We start from the raw sequence: 18123 nt of genomic DNA, 5'->3' as shown, positions 1-18123 counted from the left end.
TTTTTTTTTTTTTTTTTTGGTCTGGGAGAGCAATAAATCATGTTTCCAAATGAGAAGGCGCTGTCTGTAATGGATAATATAATCTGAAAATGCAGAGGCAACATCTGTGACCCACAATGCTAACCTGGTCTATTTTCTCCAGCCTATCAGTTGATAGGAAAACATCACTTTAGGTATAATAATTAATCATTAGTCAAAATGGATATCCCCATTGGTTCCTTTCTGCTCAGACACCACCTCTCCTGTCTATAAATCAGGGAAATACACTCTTTAATATCCAATGGAATATATTTCCGGGCAGCCTCTTTCCTCTATAAAGTAACAAAACGCTTTGCAGAAAACGTGTCATCCACCAAGGGGGCGTGATTCTCCCAAGGTGCCATTTGAAGGAAGGAAAATGTAGAGCAGAAGGGGAGGTGGTGATTTGAAAATGGTGGCTGTAAGGATGGAGAAGCGTCTTGCTCCGTGGGCTCTTAGCTGGGTGGTGATATAATGGCAACAAGCACCTTCCCCCTCTGGGCCCATTGGCCCTTCTCCCCTTTGTTCCCTCTCCTCCCTTCAGCCCACCGTGGGGCTCTCGTGGCCTGCTGGGTCCTGCCCTGATCTGGCCTGCCAAGCACGCCATTCCCCAAAGCCCCACCATCGTTCTGGGTTTGATGGCTGCTGTAGGATAATCATTCCAGGCCAATTTTCTGCTTGACCCCAAACTCTCTCTGGACCTACAGAAATATTTACAGCAATCAACAGGATCCCAGAAAATAAATGCACGGCTAAGTATGATGAAAACCAAAGTAGGTTTGGGAGTCAGGATGTGGTGATGGAATCCAAGAACTACCCCACACTCACTTGCTAAGACCTCGATTTCTCAGGTGCCTTGTTCCTGGTTGTTAATGGTTTTCAGTCTAGGCTTGTTGGAACCCTACATTTCAGGGCTTCATGATAAAGGAAAGGAGAAGATACAGGGTGGGAGAAAGAAAGGAAGATATCCCCAGAATTTAACTAGAACATTTAGCTTTTTATTTCACCTATTAGGTTTTTGAGAATTTAAGAAACACCAAGTCATGAGATCAAATTTTCACATCCTGTGGTTCTGTCTCAGTACTCTTCACAATGTTTAGCATTTGCCATTTATCTTGTAGGACACCCTCTCCCCTCCTTGCTAGACCAGTGGTTCCTCACCAGGGGTGGGTTGGCCCTCCAGGGAATATTGGCACCGTCCAGGACATTTGTGGTTGGTCAAGTCAGAGGAAAGAAGCTACTTACATATGAGGGAGAGGCCAGGTCCCTGCAAAACACCCTACAATGTACAGGACCGTCCTCCACACTCAAATTATCCAGCCCCAAATGTCAGTGGGGCGAAGGTTGAAACTCCTATGCCTAACTATTAATGAAAAGAAATACGCTCACAAATTAAATGAGTCACAACAACACCCTTGAGCTTTGCTCCTGCCCCAGCACACTGCGAGCTAAGTCCTATGTCTAAGACCTAAAATCCCCCCTGTCCCAAGGACAGTTGCCCACAGAACTCTAGTTCACCTCCAGGAAGGAAACTCCGAGGGCCACCTACTCCCTATCACTCTCAGCCTTGTCTAACCCGCACCCCGGCTGGCATGCAGCCCCCCAAAACTGGAATCTTTTCACATTTGTATGTGATAACAATATTATCGTGACTGGATTGTAAGGTGCTCAAGTGGGACTGCATAGGAAACAACAGAAGGTAGGGGAGGACACAATGCAGTGCTAAAAAAAGTTTATTGTTATTCAGTAGATATGTAATGGCTCTCATGTAGTTCTTTCTTTCTTTCTTTTTTTGACACATGTCTTACTAAGTTGTTAAACGGCCACTGTGAGACTCTGTCTTCACCCGCCTGACTCAGCTGCCTTGCTCTGTGGTCCTGGAGTCTGGAGCTCTGTTCCTTCATGCTCTCGCTCCCTATGGTGCTTTATGACACGGTCAGCGCTTACGTCCACTCAAGTCAGACATTTCCTGGTGTGTCTGATCTCTGACCCCACCATTCCACCAGCAGCCCAAGATGCTTCTTAAAGGCAGGAATATTGTTTTGTTCAGGGCTGAGCGGGACCACAGGTTCCAGATCTCCAGGTTTGCATCGTCTTCTCCAGGAGATGGAAAGTCATTAGACAATCTGAAAATAGTGTAGCATAATCTAAATTTGTCTTTAAAAAATCTCAAAGACATCTGAAAGCTGCAGTGGTTCTGGCTACTCCAACCATCCTTGTCAGTGCAACAGGAACATTAAATGCTCACATTTCTTTTTTCATTTAAAGGGCAAAATGAACAAAACCCCAAACACTGGCCTTCCCTTTGTCATAAAGATCGTCCTGATGCTCTCAATCAGAGATGGTTATGGCAGGTTTTGCATCTTCCTGGTGCCAGATGGAGCAAAATGCTTCACAGTGGTATCTTAAGAGGCACGGAAAAGTTCTCAAGTTTGATAAAAACAAGTTTATGCAAATTCACTTAACTTGGAAAAAGAAATTCCTAGCTGTTGCACCACTAGGAAAAGAGGGATAGGCTAGGGTAACATAAAATCAAAACATTCTGTGTTCCAGGAAGACTCGGACTGAGGATTAATGCCGGAAGCTCAAAACAGGAAGAGGGGCTGACCATCATCTGTAATTTACTCATAAATTGTCAGCCAGTCTCAGACAACTTTTCCAGTAAAATGTGACACTTCTTTAAATATCTACTGGCTTGGGGACCTATTTTTGTTGTTGTTGCTATTAATTATAATTTGTTAAAAAGAAAACAAGCATTGTAACAACAAATTAATGACAGACCGCGTCACCAGTGAGATAGCTAAGCCAAGCTACAGTTAGGCATTGCACTGGTTTACTAAAATTCTATCATGAGGGAAAATTAATTGAAAATATGAGAAGTACTCTTTGAAAGTAAAAAGTGAAGGCTCACTCTTATCCCTGATCTGTGGTTGTTAAATTAGCACGATAGATATCAAAACGTTGGTTTGAAATACAGAGTTTCCAGGAATTGTTTTTCCATTATTTTCCTTTAAATGTGTGTTTAGGCCCCCAAGCTCCTTTCCTCCAAGAGGCTGCAACACTGAACAATTCTGTAGCAGTTCTTACAAAGCAAGAAAGCTATTTTGAGCCCTTTGCCTTTTAAAACATTTAATGACTTTGTGCTTTAGCGACAGCCTCCAGATCCAGTCAACACTCCCTACTCACAGTCCTCTGAGGCGTCTGCGAGGCCTGGCAGAGACGACCTTCAAGCTCACAGTCACTGAGGGGTTTCATGTTCCCAGACCACAGGTCTATGGCCTCCACCTGTCCTTGCCAAAAAAAGAGAACGTGGCAGTAAAAATGTCTGATGCATGGCAGGGATGGTAGCCAACAACTACCAAGACAACTCATGTGGCATGAGTGCCCCAATTGTCAGGAGCACTGCAGGAAATCATTGCTTTAAATACAATAATTTTGATGAATAATTAAGTTGTCATGGAAAGGGAATTTTTTTTTTGATGGTCATAGACTTTCTCTAAATGAGATAGGTGTAAAGACAGTCTCACAGCTGAAGGATTACATGAATAGCAATGGCATGTCGGATTGGTTAGTTAGGTTCAGGTAGATAGCTACCTGTTGTATGCAATGGCCAGAAGAATGATTCTGTGACTGACTTTTCTCTGATGAGGAAGCTGATTGACAAGAGCTCTGTCTACCTAGCACTTCTACAATTGCTTCATGTTTGCCTGAGGAAGAAAACTCCCTGGAGAAGAGAAGATGGAATCAGAAGATTTCTGTCCTCCCCTTTGATGTTCAGCAGAGATGACCACCCAGGACATCCCCAGGATTAAATGGCGGCTCCTTCTACCCTCCCATAAGCCCCTGTGACAGGACAGCAGTCCAACTAGAAATTGTAGTGACTTAAAGACGGTTGTAAATCCTTTGCCATGTCTCCCATCAAAAGGTGAAGTTGAATGTCCTTTTCTTTCAATAATGAATTTTGGCCCTGTGGCCAGCAGTGACAGTAGAGAGTAACAGAGATAAAACCATGTATCTGCCAACACTTAGTCTTAAGAGATCTGCAGTTTCCAGCTCAGAGGGAACCAAGATGCAACTTTCTTCAGTCATTTCAGATGCATCCAACACAGGCCACCTCCACCACACCACCCAAGTTAAACCCCAAAAAGATTAAAGTCTTGTACCTGAGTGGTACCCATGCCGAGGTTGGCACCATGTTTGCCCTGGCCTCCAAGATCAGCCACTCCAAAAAGTAGGTGATGGCACTGCCAAGGCATCTGGTGACTAAAAAGGACTAAGGTTTACAGTGAAACAGGCCATTCATAACATGCAGGTCACCAGGCTGAAGTGGTGCCTTCCGCCTCTACCTCAATCATCAAAGGCATAAAGGAGCCACCAAGGGACAGAAACCAACAGAAAAACATTAAGCATTGTGAAAACGTCATCTCTGATAAGCTTGTCAACATTGCCTGACAGACGTGGCACTGATCTTTTTTAGCCAGGGAGCTTTCTGGAACCATTAAAGAGCTCCTAGGCACTGCCTAGTCTGTGGGCTTCAATGTTGATGGCCATTACCCTCATGACATCATAGATGACATCACAATTTTGTGGTAGAAGGCCCAGCCAGCTAAGCATAAGGGAAAATATTTTGATAAAAGATGATCTGACACAAAAATGAGATATCTGCACCTATGGTTATGTGTGCTAGGAAAATTCACTCTTGAAGTCAGCCACCATAGTATGAGAAGGCACAAAGAAAAGAACCACACTGCTTCCCATATTCATTAATAGCCGCAGCCATAGCCAGTATGGCAGCCATGTGAGTGAGCCATCTTGGATGTTCCAGTTCATTGACAACACAAAGAGCAGAAGAACTGCCAGCTGAGCCCAGGTCACTCCAGGATCATGAAAGGTAATAAGCAATGGTGGTAGTAGTTGTTTTAGAATAATTTGCTCTATATGATAGATAACCAAAATAGTCTGTTTACACAGAAAAATAACCTCTTGGATTGGAAGACCGCAGAGGTGATGCACACGTGGTGCACCTGGCTCTGAGGTAATGGGGCCAAACAGGAGCACATCACTGCTGGGATCCCTCATTTGCTCTGTGGGGAGGAAGGACATCTTGTTGGAGGGCTGAGCATGTACAAAGAATATAGATGGTCCCCACTCGAGTGCAGCACATCTGTTTCTTTCCCCAGCATTCCTAGAACACATTGACATGTGGATACACAAATTACCTAGGTCATCAAAGCTGGGGAACTCAGCTATCTCATGGTATTGGTCCATTTTCCACTGCTAGAACAAAATCCACAACTTAAGAGAGGAGAGGTTTATTGTGGCTCATGGTTTCATTGGTTTAGTCCATGGTTGGCAGCTTCAAGGCAGATACCTATAGCAAAAGGGGCACAGAAGAGGAAAGCTGCTCATCTCATGGCATCTGAGAATCAGAGTGAGTTGGAAAGAGCCAGAAAGGAAGGGGACAGGGACCAGAAATAGCACTCAAGGTCATGACCCTAATGATCCACTCCCTTGGACCAGGCCTCACCTCTGAAGAGCCCATGCAGCTATGCACTCATAAACTCACTGATGAGTCAGTGCTCTCATAATCTAATCACCTCTCCAGGAGTCTCTTAATCCATCTAAATTGACAAGATTAACCAGCTCACTAGTCCAGGATTCAACAGGGGAGAAGCATGAAGTTAAAGTAAGCTGGAAAAAGGAAAGCCTTGAGTTAAAGTAAGCTGAAAAAATCACCAAGAGTTCTATCTTTTCTACATAACTAATTTTTTAAAAAATGCTTTTGTTGTAAAAGTTGTCCCAAATTCCTTGCTCTTCTTGAAAAGTCAATGAGCTTATTCCTCATTATGTTTTTGGGAAGGCTAACTGTGAAAATCCACACAAAGTTTCTAACATCCTACTCCTATGAGCTAGATGCAAGATAAATAAATATCCTTTCCAAATGTGTGGTGGTTTCTATTTCTACTTTAAAGGGGATGGTGATGCCAAAATAGGTTTACCTCTGGAAAGTCAGCTAATTCCAATGTGTTATTTTAGACGAACACACTTAACACTCATATTCAAGCCTGTTGTTGTGATACCACTGTGGAAAATGTGGAACCATTGATCTTTTTCAAGTTGTGAGAACAGATATAGATAGTCTTCATCCGTGATGATTTCTTCCTGACATCTCCTGAGAAGACAAGTGAGGGTGATTCTTCAAACTTTGCTGATAAAATAATTTTTTAAGTCTGACCTTTGGCAAAAGACAACATGCCTGCAAGCTGTTAGGAAATACAAGCCTTCCCATCAAGTGTAAATGGATGGAATGCCCTAGATCCTTTTACACTGATGAAGAGGTTGCTTGTCCCATTTTGGAGCTTATGGCCTTGTGCTGCCTGTATGTTTTCCCAATGATGCATTCCATCAAGCTCTCTAAAACTGACTTTGCTTTGGATCCATTTCCACGGCCGATTTGCCAGGCTGCTGACTTTCCAAGAAGACCAAATACCCTTACATTCACTGAGTCTGAGCTCCAAATGGTTTCCAAACTTCAGTTTTGAAAGGAAAACTTCTTTTAGGGTGGTTTGGAGAGGAACCATAAAGGCTTCAGTTCTTTCTCTTAAAGAACCACAACCCTGACGTTTATTTTTTTCAAAGAGTTAGAAGGGATGAGGCTGACACACTGAGGAGGGACAGAATTTCTATTTCAGTGGGTTCCTTAAGGCAACAGAGGAAGCTTAGCGGCCACAGGAGTCTAGCTAATGAGCAGGTTATACAATATTCATTGCGTTGAGTTTAACTCTTCAAACAGAACGTCTAATTGCAAAGAGACAAAAAAGAAGCCAAATTACAGATGTTAAAACAACAAAGCTCGGGAAGAACTCCCTCTGTTGATAAACCTGTCCTTTCATGGCTTCCTCCATTAACTGCACACTGACAAGAGGCCCAGGGAGTCCCTGTCCTCATCAGAGATTCTCATTAGTTCGTTTTGACTGAGACACTCCACAGGGTCTAAGGAGGTCACTGAGGGGCCTGGCAAAAGGTTCTTTTCAGGGGACTGTTTTCTTGCTACTCCCAGAAGGGGTAATCCTGTTGTATTCCGCTTGAACCAGGACAAAACTGTTCTCTCCAGTCCTCCTGACGTGCACAGTCGCCCCACCATCACTCCTGGCAATGGCATCGGCACCAGGATCGCTGAAAGACACTCCTGTTCGTTTGTGGCAGCGCTGAGCGTGCAGGTAGCAAAGGCCAGCAGCCAGAGCCATGCCCAGAGCCACTGATAGGCAAAGCAGAAGTCCCAACTTGGGAGCTCTGAACTGGATCCCCAAAAGGCCACTGTCTTCCTCTAGCCCAACCTCAGGCCTTGGGTTGGTCTTGCAAGAGTGTCCCATGCTGGTCTCTCCAGTCCCCTCCCACACTCTGGCCTCCCTGAGCTTTGACTCGGGAAGAAAGCTGGCACAAGGCTTTGGTGCCTCTGCATGGCCACCAGCAGCAGGTAGTCTGGAAATGCTAGAGGTGTAGAAGTCAGGAGCTGGGTTAACTGCCCCAGCCCCATGCCCACTGAATGCTTCAGAGGACCAGGGATGCTGTGGATTGCTAAGATGGACAGTATACACAGAAGGCCTCCTCAGAGACCTATTAGAGGCCACCATCTTGTCCTAGAAAAGAAAAGAATAAAGCAGTCAAAGGGGCTGATCTTCCCTCCAGTTTGCCACTAAATTTTTCAACTCTCATGTTCTTTAAAGATAACACAGGCAACAGCTGAATACCCAGCCTCTTGCCTATTCCTAAAAGACCTTAGAGTAAAAGGCCCAAGCAGATAAACACACCATTGTAATTAATGGAGGAGTGTCTAATGGAAAACCCCACATGGTGTGGAGACAAGTCACAAGAATAAAGTCATGGCCCTGAAGGGGCTTCCAGGCTCCTCCTTTAGAGGATCGTGTCCTTTCTGGTGGCTAAAGCTTTGAGTGTCTTTTATAGTAGGACCCATGCAGGAGAGATCATTTACTCTTACTACAAGCTCCAAAAAATTGAAGCCAGAATATCATGCCATGTTTTATTTCTTCTAAGATTTCAAAAAAAGAGTAAGTCAGTGCACGTGTATATTTTATATGGTCCATTGATCTAACCTCCTGGGCCGTATCATATGGTGTTTTGAGGCCAGTGTTATGAAAAAGGAGTGGAGGGGGAGAGAAAATAGGAATTATTAACCAAGGCTAAGTGGAAAAACAAACTGCTAAGACCATCAACTTCTTCAATTGATGGTAACTTTGGAGACACTGCATAGAATGAGAGGGATAGTATTGATTAGTGCAAAGATACTTTGTGTATATCATGCCCTTCCTTTCTCTCTGACTTTGACCACTAGTCTAATAGCTCTTTTCCCAGCCTGTAGCTTCCTATCCAGAGCCAAAATGCCAAACTTGACCCCCATTTACAAATCAGGCTTTTACCTGTTCATCTTTCTCCAAGGACAGGCAAGTTTCCAAGGAATTAAAGTTTCGATCATCCTGAGTTCTAAGGAGAGAACCAAAGAGCTAAGAAGGTATCACTAAATATATGGATTCAAAACAATATTTCCTACCATTTTGTATATGCTGATGAAATCAGATTTCCTTGGAATAACTTCCAAGTTTGGGGTCAGGGGCCAGATTTGGGGGAAAAGTAAGAGGATGGTAGCAAAGAACTCACTAACTACTATCATTTATTTTATATAAAATATATTTCCATGCTGTAGTATAAATATATCTTAAAAATTATTAGTGTACTTTGTTTTATTTATAGTAGCATCTCAGAGACTTCGCTCCATTCAAGACAATATAGTTTTCCTGGGTAATTATTGTACCCAGCTCTTCTGACCAGTAGTCCTTTTACAGCCAGGGTACTTCAGGCTCTTAAGAATAAAAAAGGTAAGGGCCAGGGATTTAGCTCAGTGATTCTGCTGCCACCTTGCAAGTGCAAGGTCCATAATTCGATTCCCAGTACCTAAATAAATAAATAAATAAATGGCAGCACAATTCATAATAGCTAAATCTTAGAAGTGAGCTATGTGTCCATCAACAGATGAGTGGCTAAAGAAAATATGGTAGTTACACACAATGGAGTACTACTCTGCTATAAAAAGATAAACATGAGTCATCTGTAGGAAAATGGATCAACTTGAAACCATAATGTTAAGCGAAATAAATCAGACACACAGTCTTAACTATTGCATGGCTTCTCTACTATGAGAAACCTAAATTATAAATAAAGAGAAAAATAAAAGATAATAGGAAGTAGGGAGATAAACTTTTCTCCAATGGGGATGGGATCAAACGATGGAAGGATAAGGGAGTGAATGGAAGGAAAGAATAATTAAAATGTGCCATGTACACGTACCAACTCCATAACAAAGAAAGGAAACATTATGTGCTCCACATGCTAATAAAAAAAATGAAGAGAAAGAAAAAAAAATGGTTAAGATCCTTTTTTGTCAGACTTCAATCAAATGCCTCAGTGTGCAGCATTGGTCTACCACCTGGACCAAATAGCCACCCTATCACCAATTACCCTTGCTGGGTGCTTGGTTTAGAAGCAAGGCCCTCTGAGGAGACTCTCCTGAGGGCCACAAGCCTCTCCAGCCTATGGACATCCAGTGATGGTTCTAGGGTGGGGTTTCTGTCCCTGCTGGGCTGCTGGAAGTTGCTGGCTGTGGTAGCTGTCTGCGAAGGATTCTGGGTCAAAGTCTGGGCATCCTCAGGCAACTCTGTGCCCACAATACTTGTAGAAGCAAGATCTAGGCTGTTTTCCTTTGTGGCTCCTGTAAAGGCAACAACAATGAATCAGTGCACTGCTGCAGAAGAGAGATAGAGGCACTGGGAACTACACAGAGGCCCAAAGACACCACAAAGAGACAGTGAGAGCGTTTTCTCTGTATTAATTGGTACAAACAACTATGATGACCAGGTAAAGAGTGGAGACTCCAATGTGCCATAAGGACAAGCAGTAAATGTGAGCCACTCTAAAGATGATCTTCCCCGTAATATAAGGCCCTGACAAAGGAGCAAAGCACTTATTTCTTACTAAAAGAGGAAGTCCCTGGTCCTTCTGGACTTGTGTGTTCTTAACAGCCACATACAGGGGATAAAGAAACCACTGGACAACTGTGTATATTTAATCAAAAAGCTACTTCTACCTAGAAGTGAAATCCCACAAATTTTAAAAGACCTAGGTTGTCTAACTTAACACGTAACTCTAGAAGTTTCCCTGATGATAATGACCCAAGTTCCTGCTACAGGCAGAAATAAAATCTCTACAGGCAGAGATAAAAATCACTCCACTTGATTTCTTCCTTGCGACTGGCTAAGGTGAGGGCCCGGAGCCTCAGAAATAGCTGCACATGAGGCAGCAAGCAAGTGCAAATTTTAGAATCAGATTATTGTCTAAGTTCAGCGTGCCTCTCTGCTATTCCCGGCCTTGGGAAAGTCCTCCAGGAGCCTTAGTTTCTTCATCTGCACTATGGGACCAGTCATGGTATCCAAGAAATGGAATCATTGAGGGGTGATGTGAAATCACTAATATAGAAGAGCGAAGCATGATGCAGGGCATGCGCTGAGCATCAACCACCGTAACAGTCAGAATACAGTAACAGAAGACCATTGGGCAGAAGTCTCTCCCTGCAATGGTGGCTCGGGGTGCAGCAATGACACAGATTTGCATCTGTCATGCCTGAACTCAAAATCTGGGAGGAGAGACCCTTACATGCCCAATCACTGAAATTCTGTCATGACACTTTATTACCAAAGCTCCGAAGGTGAATACTTTGATGCTATGCTCTGAACATCTCCCCCAAAATCATGATGAGACCTAATCCCCAGTGCAATAGTACTAAGAGGTAGGGCTTTAGGATACGGCTAGGTTAGGAAGGCAGAGCCTCAGGGATTAATGCCATTATAGAAGAGGCCTAAGGAGTTTGTTCACCCTTGCTGCCACACAAGGATACATACAAGGCACATATCCAAGGGACAGCCCTTCACCAGACACCAAATCCAATGGCACCTTGATCTTGGACTTCCCAGCCTCCAGAGCTCTGAGCAGTGACTCCCTGTTGTTTACAAGTTACTCAGCCTAAAGTATTCTGTTGTTGTACCAGCCTGAACGGGCCAAGACACTTGTTTACCAAGGGAGCATGAGAAAAACTTTCACCCGGGGATAGACTGGACATTGAAAGTGATGTAGATCATCACAAAGAAGGTACAATTTGAGGACATGTCGGAAGGGAGGCATGGAGATGTAAAAGTAAATCATACCTTAATGGTGTGGGCAGGACGCCAGAGGGTCCCAAGGGTCTACTGGCAACTGTGTTTGAGAATCACCAGAGTTTATATAAATTAAGGTGCAGGGCAGTGCCAAGAGGTGAGGAACATGGGCAGCACCATGAGGGGTTTACACTGTGGCTGCTGAGACTGACCTCAGGGTCACAGCACCCAGGGGGTCAGGCATCCAAGAGGCTGGAGGACCGATGTGACATTGCTCCAGAAGCCTCACTTTCAGTCATATCCATATGACCGCAAACGCAGCTATGCTTGGGGTGGCAATGCAATCATTGCCTGATTTATAAAATAAAACATGAGACTTGAAACAAGGGTTATAGTAAAGGATTTCCCTGGGTCTCCTAGATTGAAGGGAGGCAGGAGTTCCTGCTGGAGTCTGGCCTTAGCACATCAGCAAAGAATTACAGAAGGAGAAATCAAGGAAAATGGGACTGAATGGGCGAGAATCAGACCCCTGCAAATGATTGCTATCTGACAGAGTCCGTCTGTCCCCACCCTTTCACTGGAAATGAATAATGACAATGAGTTCCAATGACAGGAATTTTTTTTTTTTTTTTTTTTTTGGTTTTTTAAATACAGGGTCTCACTGTGTAGCTGAGACTGACCTGGAACTCATTACGCAGCCCAGGCTTGTCTTGAACTCACAGTGATCCTCCTGCCTCAGCCTCCGGAGTGCTGGGATTACAGGCATGTGCCACCATTCCCGGCATGACAGGAATTTTAAAGCAGGGCAAACATTTCCTAGCAGGTTTGGGGTGTACTTGTTTTGTTTTGTTTCTTTTCTTTTTGCAGAAGTACATGGGCCAATGGAGTGTAAAATCATGGCTTAACCCAGGAAAAAGTTGATTCCCATTGAAATGTTTTCTTATTTCTGATCCTGTTCTCCATCCCAGGCTGCAGAGAACCATCGACCTATCATGGAAAGGAGCAATAAAAATTGCATTTTCAAAAAAGAACATAGCTCATTTCTTTTTGGTGTGCTTGCGTCACTTCAGGGAAAGTGAAAACAGCTGAAATACTGTGCTGACCGGCAGACACAGGGTAGGAGATGCGTACTCCCTTTGGTTCTACAGGGCAGCTCTCAAGGCCCTACTTAGATGGCTAGGATGAGAAAAAGTAGTCTTCTGTGACCAATGTCACACGACCAGACCGGCAAGGTGCTCCTTCCTCTCCCTGCCACTGCATCACCGCCCCCAGGTGAGGCAGTTATGGGACAAGGCAGGTGTTTATTACTTGTTTTGCAAGGACAGGAAGCTGGCTGTAGTTCAGCTGTAAGTGAAAATAGACCATCGTAAAACAAGGACCCAGTGGAATCTGTACCTGCAGCAGTATCTTCACTTTGCCCAGGGGCTGCCACCCACAAGCCAGGCTCTGAGTTACTGTGGTCATCCGAGTCGGTTCTACTGCGGGCCTCTTCAGACACAGCGGATGATTCAATCCCTGCCCAGTAAATAAAATACAACTGGGCGACTGATATTCTGTGGAAAAAGAGAGAGCAGAGTGATTCAGGGATTTGGTGTCCCCTAAGTAATACCCAAGGCAATGCTAATAGCAAAGAGAGAACGTGGTAGAAGTGAAAGAACAGAAGTCCAAATGAACAGAAGAACTAGAGATTATTTTTATTTCCCTTTGTGTGATTTCCTTCTTAAAAAAAAAAAAACCCATAAAACTCAAAAAGTGAAAGTAGTTAGGAGAGTTTTCTAGACAAATAAATTACCCTGGAAGGGTACATAGGAGCATTGAAATTCTCATTTGGGGCTGTGAGTACTGAAATAACTTTTTTTTTCCCACTAAGAAGTGTCTGGAACTGTTTAGACTAAAGCAAAAAGTTTCATCTTCAACTCCGTTATTAGTCATCGCTGATATGTTGTCAATTACATCATTAATTAAAGGTTTCATGATTTCAGGGTATAGTTGTATTCAGGGAATAGCCAACGCTATTGAAGATGAAAGATAAATCGCTAACATCCTAAACAATATCTTAAGTGCACAATTCCTTCCTTTAGTACAGATTTCTTCCACAAACAGGGCTGACAAGTGCCACTCTTCCACTGCTGGTATTCAGAAGGCTGCCATCACAGTGTGGTTAATGTAACTGTCACCCCGAGAGTCAAAGACCCAGAGACAGGCATGGTTTGGGCCTCGAACGTGTGGCTTCCAGACTCAGTTCACGGTACCATGGGAAAGGGATATGGGAGAGGAGAGAGCAAGGTAGCTTACAGGAGGCTTCTGGCCAAGCTGCTTAGCTCCTTCTTCTGTCACTTCAACACGACAGCTTCTAAACTACTTTCTTTGCCACACGTAGCACACATAGCTGTGTTGCCAGGGTTTCTTTTCTCGCTGTCCTGCTGGCCTGCCGGGGCCTCCGGGAAGGGATTGAGAAGGACACTGCCGGGAGGGGCATAAACCCGGCCTCTCTCGTGGCTCTGGGTGAAGGGGCAGCCTGAGGGGAAACACACAGTGTGGAGGCCTCCACTCTCAGACACAGCCTGCCGGCTGTGGCGGAAAAAAGTGAAGGAGCACACAGCCTTTCCCGAAAAAAAAATCTCGTTCTCAGTAAACGCAAGTATCTGAAAAGAATGCTAACACAAGCATCTCATTTTGAGCGCGTGATGCTTTTGCATGCTTCCAGCCGTCCTAACTATACACCTTACACTACTCTTTCATCTCATGCAATCTTATGAGACCGGCGCTCTCGTCATGCCCTCCACTTCAGATTTTCATTGTTGAGACAAGGTCTCACTGTATCTCCCAGTTTAATCCTCAGCTCCTTGGCTCCAATGATCCTCCTGGTTCGGCCTCCTGAGTAGCTGATCCACCACGCCCAGCTTATTCCACCCATTTGATGGAGGAGAAGCTATGGCACAAAGACCTAAGTGGCTTTTCCTGGGCAAGGAAATGTCCTCTTGTCTGTCTACCCCATCTCTCTTTCTCTCTTCTGCCAGCGGCCCCTTTGTCCTCTGGTCTGAACTGTCCAGAGAGACTGACCAAGACTCCTCTGTACCCAGGGGACAATGGCAGGGCGAGATGGAGTGGCTTTGGCATCTTAGTGCCCTGCCCTCCTTCTAAGGTGGTGATGTAGGGAAGGAGAGGAAAAGAAAAGCCTCACTGCACCCCGGGACCGGGGCCCTTAACTAAGAAACAGCACTTGGCGATCTTACAGGAACCTGACGTCCCCCACCGGTCTGGCAGGGGCCTTCCACACGAATGACAGGTTTCTCTTCGGGGACTTGTCGGAGTGGGTGACAGTGTCAGACTCTTCAAGACAAGTCATCAGTTTGGAACCAGGAGGAAGGAAGACGAAGGTGCCCGCTGTCCGGTGATCAGATTCAGGCCGCGCCTGCAGCAGGAACCCCATGAAATCGCGGCTGCTCCTCACCGTCACTGCAACAGAAAGTAGGGGCGGGCGGGACCCAGGGCCATCCATGACTTTCTGCAGGTGTTTTCAAAAGGGAAAGCCGCCGACCACTCTCTCCCCAGAAAGTGAACAACTCCTTGGGTGGGGTTTGAGCGGGCTGTCCTGTGTTACCCCAAAATAAACTCCATCTTGGCTCCAAAGTGTGTAAAAATGAAACGCAAAGAAACCCAAAAAATGTTATTTTTTTCTTTTTCACAAATATTAGAGTGAGAAATGTCTCTTTAAGCAGATGTAGTGGCCATATGGGAAAAGATAAATAAAGTTTGCTATGTTCAAGTATTTCAATCTACATGAAATCAAGATGAGTGATAAACCCAGAAAAGTATTTATAACATATGAAATAGACAAACAGAGATAAGGTGAGTCACTAAAAAGATAATTCTCCCCAAAAGGATGGAAGGACGCCAATGGAAAATAAAACAAGGTCATCACAATTTAAAAGCAACTGCAAAGGAGACACTATCTTATATCTATCATACTGGCAAATATTAAAATGTGTGATTACAGCCAGTATGAGGGGGACTTATGGCGAAGCGAGTGAGTGTCCTTGTTCACGAGTGCTAGGCAACTCTTTGGGGTCAAGCTTCTTCACTTAAATGTGGTTATCCCTGTCACATCTAAAGCACCAGGGAACCCTGAAAACAGTAAGTGAAATTAGCCAGATGCAGAATGTCAGACTTGTATCACCGTCTTACTTGTGTGAGATACCTAGAGTAAGCAAACTGACAGACACAGAAAGGTTAGGAGTTACCAGAGGCTGTGTGCGTCCATCCATCCATCCATCCATCCATCCATCCATCCATCCATCCCATGCATCCATCTACCCATCCAGTGGTGCTAGGGTTGGAATCCAGGGCCATATGCATGCTAAGCATGAAGCCTACCACTGAGCTCTGTATTTGACTTAAAAACCTTTCTGCTGTACATGTTTTAGGTGTATAGCATGATGTCTTACTACACACAATGAAATAGTTATTACAGTGGAGCAAATTAGCATCTCGCTAAGATGTTCACTGATGAAAAAATGTTAGTTTTATAATAAGAGAAAAGTATATTTTCTCACATGAAGGTTGTTTTGGGTACCCTCTGGGACATGATATGTTAATATCTTATGAAAACAAGAAGATAATACTTTGTAATCAAGTCACTTGTGTTATCTTAGATTACTACCAGTATAGACATCAGTTATGCCATCATAAGATTTTGCTGACACAAAATATTCATGCATATTTTTGGCCAAATAAGTGCCTCTTAGGACTAAGCCATACTTTAGGAAGCTCCCAGCCTGGAAGACTCCACTGGTTCTTTGGGGCTTTGTGCGTCTCTCGAAGCCTCTCCCACACATACCTGGAATCTGGTCACCTGCAGAGGAGGAAGACCTGCCAGCGTGGATGGAGATGCGGTGGGTGCTGGGGCGCTGGGGCTGGGCTCCCATGTGTCTGGGCTGCATGTCCTGACAGGCCGCCACACTGGCACCATGGGAAAAGAGAGCCGAGCAGAAAGCCAGGCAGAGGGTGCTGCAAGCCCAGGCCGCAAGAGCAGCTGGGACCTTCATTCCGCTCTCTCCTGCAGCGTGAAAAACAATGGCTGTGGCCAGATGCCATTTAGTAAAATGATACAAAGTCATTTGGATGTGACTGACCTGAACCCCACACTCCCTTCGCACCTTACATTTGTAGTGCTGCTTCTTGAAGGTCAAGATACAAAAGGCACCGCAGGCTGTGGGAAACATTTCATGTTAAACTCTCCCCCCACCCCGCTTTAACTGCTCTTGCCATTTTCTCCAAACACACGACTCCTTTTTGAAAAGAAGTTTTCATTATTAAATCTAACAAATAATACCTGAAAATATTTGTTTCCTACAATGAACTTATAAGCTCTCTGATAGCCGAGGGCAGTGTGAGCTATAATACTTTACTGTGGTAGAAGACACCAATATCCCAAAGTGGCCAGGGATATCTGGGGACTTGGCTTAGTCGTGTCTTATCTTTACAATTGCAAATCACAGAGTTAAATGCTACCAACAGTAATGCCTACTATCAATTATTTAGAGGTGATTAAGTTTCCAGTGCCTTGATGTTTCTTTCTCCTGCTTTTTAGTTATTTCACACTTCAGAAGATGAGCGCAGAAATTACACTCAAACTGATTCATTCTATACCTTGGTAAATATATTGGTAAAAGAAAACTGGCTCAGGTGTAGGATACCATGATTGAATAAAATGGCAGTGATAATATTTTGTAATATAATTGTAATTTTATAACATTTTATAAATTTCATTTTTGTTTACAACTTCTAATGCCCAGAAAGAATTAAAAGTTGATAATGTAAAGAAATTGAAAGCTAAAACTAAAGTGAGAGAGAGGAAATAAAATATATAAAAAGCTCTCTGAGTAAATATTTAGGGATATCGTATTTCTTCTAATAGTTTTATGTTTTAAATATTTTTGTATTCTTTTACCCAACCATTTTTTAAAATTGGCTAATATTTTGACATAAGGGGTAGCCCAAAGCAATGTTATCCCTCCCTTTTAACAAAATGGCTTCAAAAGGTAAAAATAAACTGTAAAAAGTACAGTGAAACCAGCTATTAAAAACAGCAGACAAAGGAAGTAATCCATCTCATTCACCACCCCAGATGCTGACGAGGCCCAAGGAGACTTAACTAAAGAATCCTCCAGACAACACCTTTCTCTTCCAGGTCTGTTTTTCATGAGACACTACGAGTCAAAAATGTCTACAACACAAGGGACCACTACTGTGGCTTCCCAGAATTGAGAGTGAGCTTCGAGCTGTAAAAGCTTGCCCTCAGTGGGGTGAAGGGACAGTCTGTGTTCCTTCACATGGGCCCCCTCAGAAATGCCCTTGAGCCCTTGCTGACAGCAGAAGGTCCTTCACAAAGGCAGATCAAACTCAGGTGCCCACAGAGGAAACAAGCACTGTGTCTCACAGGCCATGGCCACAGCCAGACATCTCCTCATCCCCACCTTAGATCAAGCAGGAGCTTCTTTCCCACTCGCCCCTTGTCTGCCTGAAACCCCCAAACCCTCCACTTACCTAGGAACACTCTTTCCTTCAGACTTGGTGGAACAGTTTCCTCCCTCAGAGTAACACAAATACATCCCTTTAAACAAAAGTCTCTTCTTCTCCCTCACTTTCCTCAAATGGGGAGGATGGCAGCTGTTACCACTAATCCTCGGCATCTACAGGAACCGGCCGGCAGTGTCTAAATTCAGCCTGAGCTGTATTAGTTCTCTTTAAACCACATGCACATCTTCACACACAGTTTCCAGCCAAATCTTCGTTCAAGCCTGTGGGAAGAACTAGAAAGAGCTGGAAATGGTTGTGTACATCAACAGCTTTGGGTCCTCAGCAGAAGCTGGATACCTCC

General features: G+C 44.1%; 1 protein-coding gene and 1 pseudogene across 1 annotated transcript; one reads left to right on the top strand and one right to left on the bottom strand.

The window, feature by feature from the left end:
* The window catches only part of LOC104853106, a 6756-nt pseudogene extending 2128 nt beyond the window's left edge, over window positions 1-4628 (top strand).
* A 2421-nt stretch (window positions 4629-7049) lies between these two features.
* Window positions 7050-16288, bottom strand: Reeld1 (reeler domain containing 1). Its single transcript, XM_033759950.1, has 6 exons — window positions 16081-16288; window positions 14477-14699; window positions 12636-12793; window positions 9553-9802; window positions 8457-8520; window positions 7050-7658 (listed from the first exon to the last, which is right to left on the bottom strand). Exons 1-6 carry the CDS (start codon window positions 16286-16288, stop codon window positions 7050-7052), a joined length of 1512 nt encoding a protein of 503 aa, XP_033615841.1.
* Window positions 16289-18123: the final 1835 nt, after the last annotated feature.

Source organism: Fukomys damarensis, unplaced genomic scaffold (assembly GCF_012274545.1).
Source record: "Fukomys damarensis isolate Sample0158 unplaced genomic scaffold, DMR_v1.0_HiC HiC_scaffold_38, whole genome shotgun sequence".
NCBI lineage: Eukaryota > Metazoa > Chordata > Mammalia > Rodentia > Bathyergidae > Fukomys > Fukomys damarensis.
Note: the sequence above shows the minus strand (reverse complement) of the source record. Positions and strands in the feature narration are given on the sequence as shown.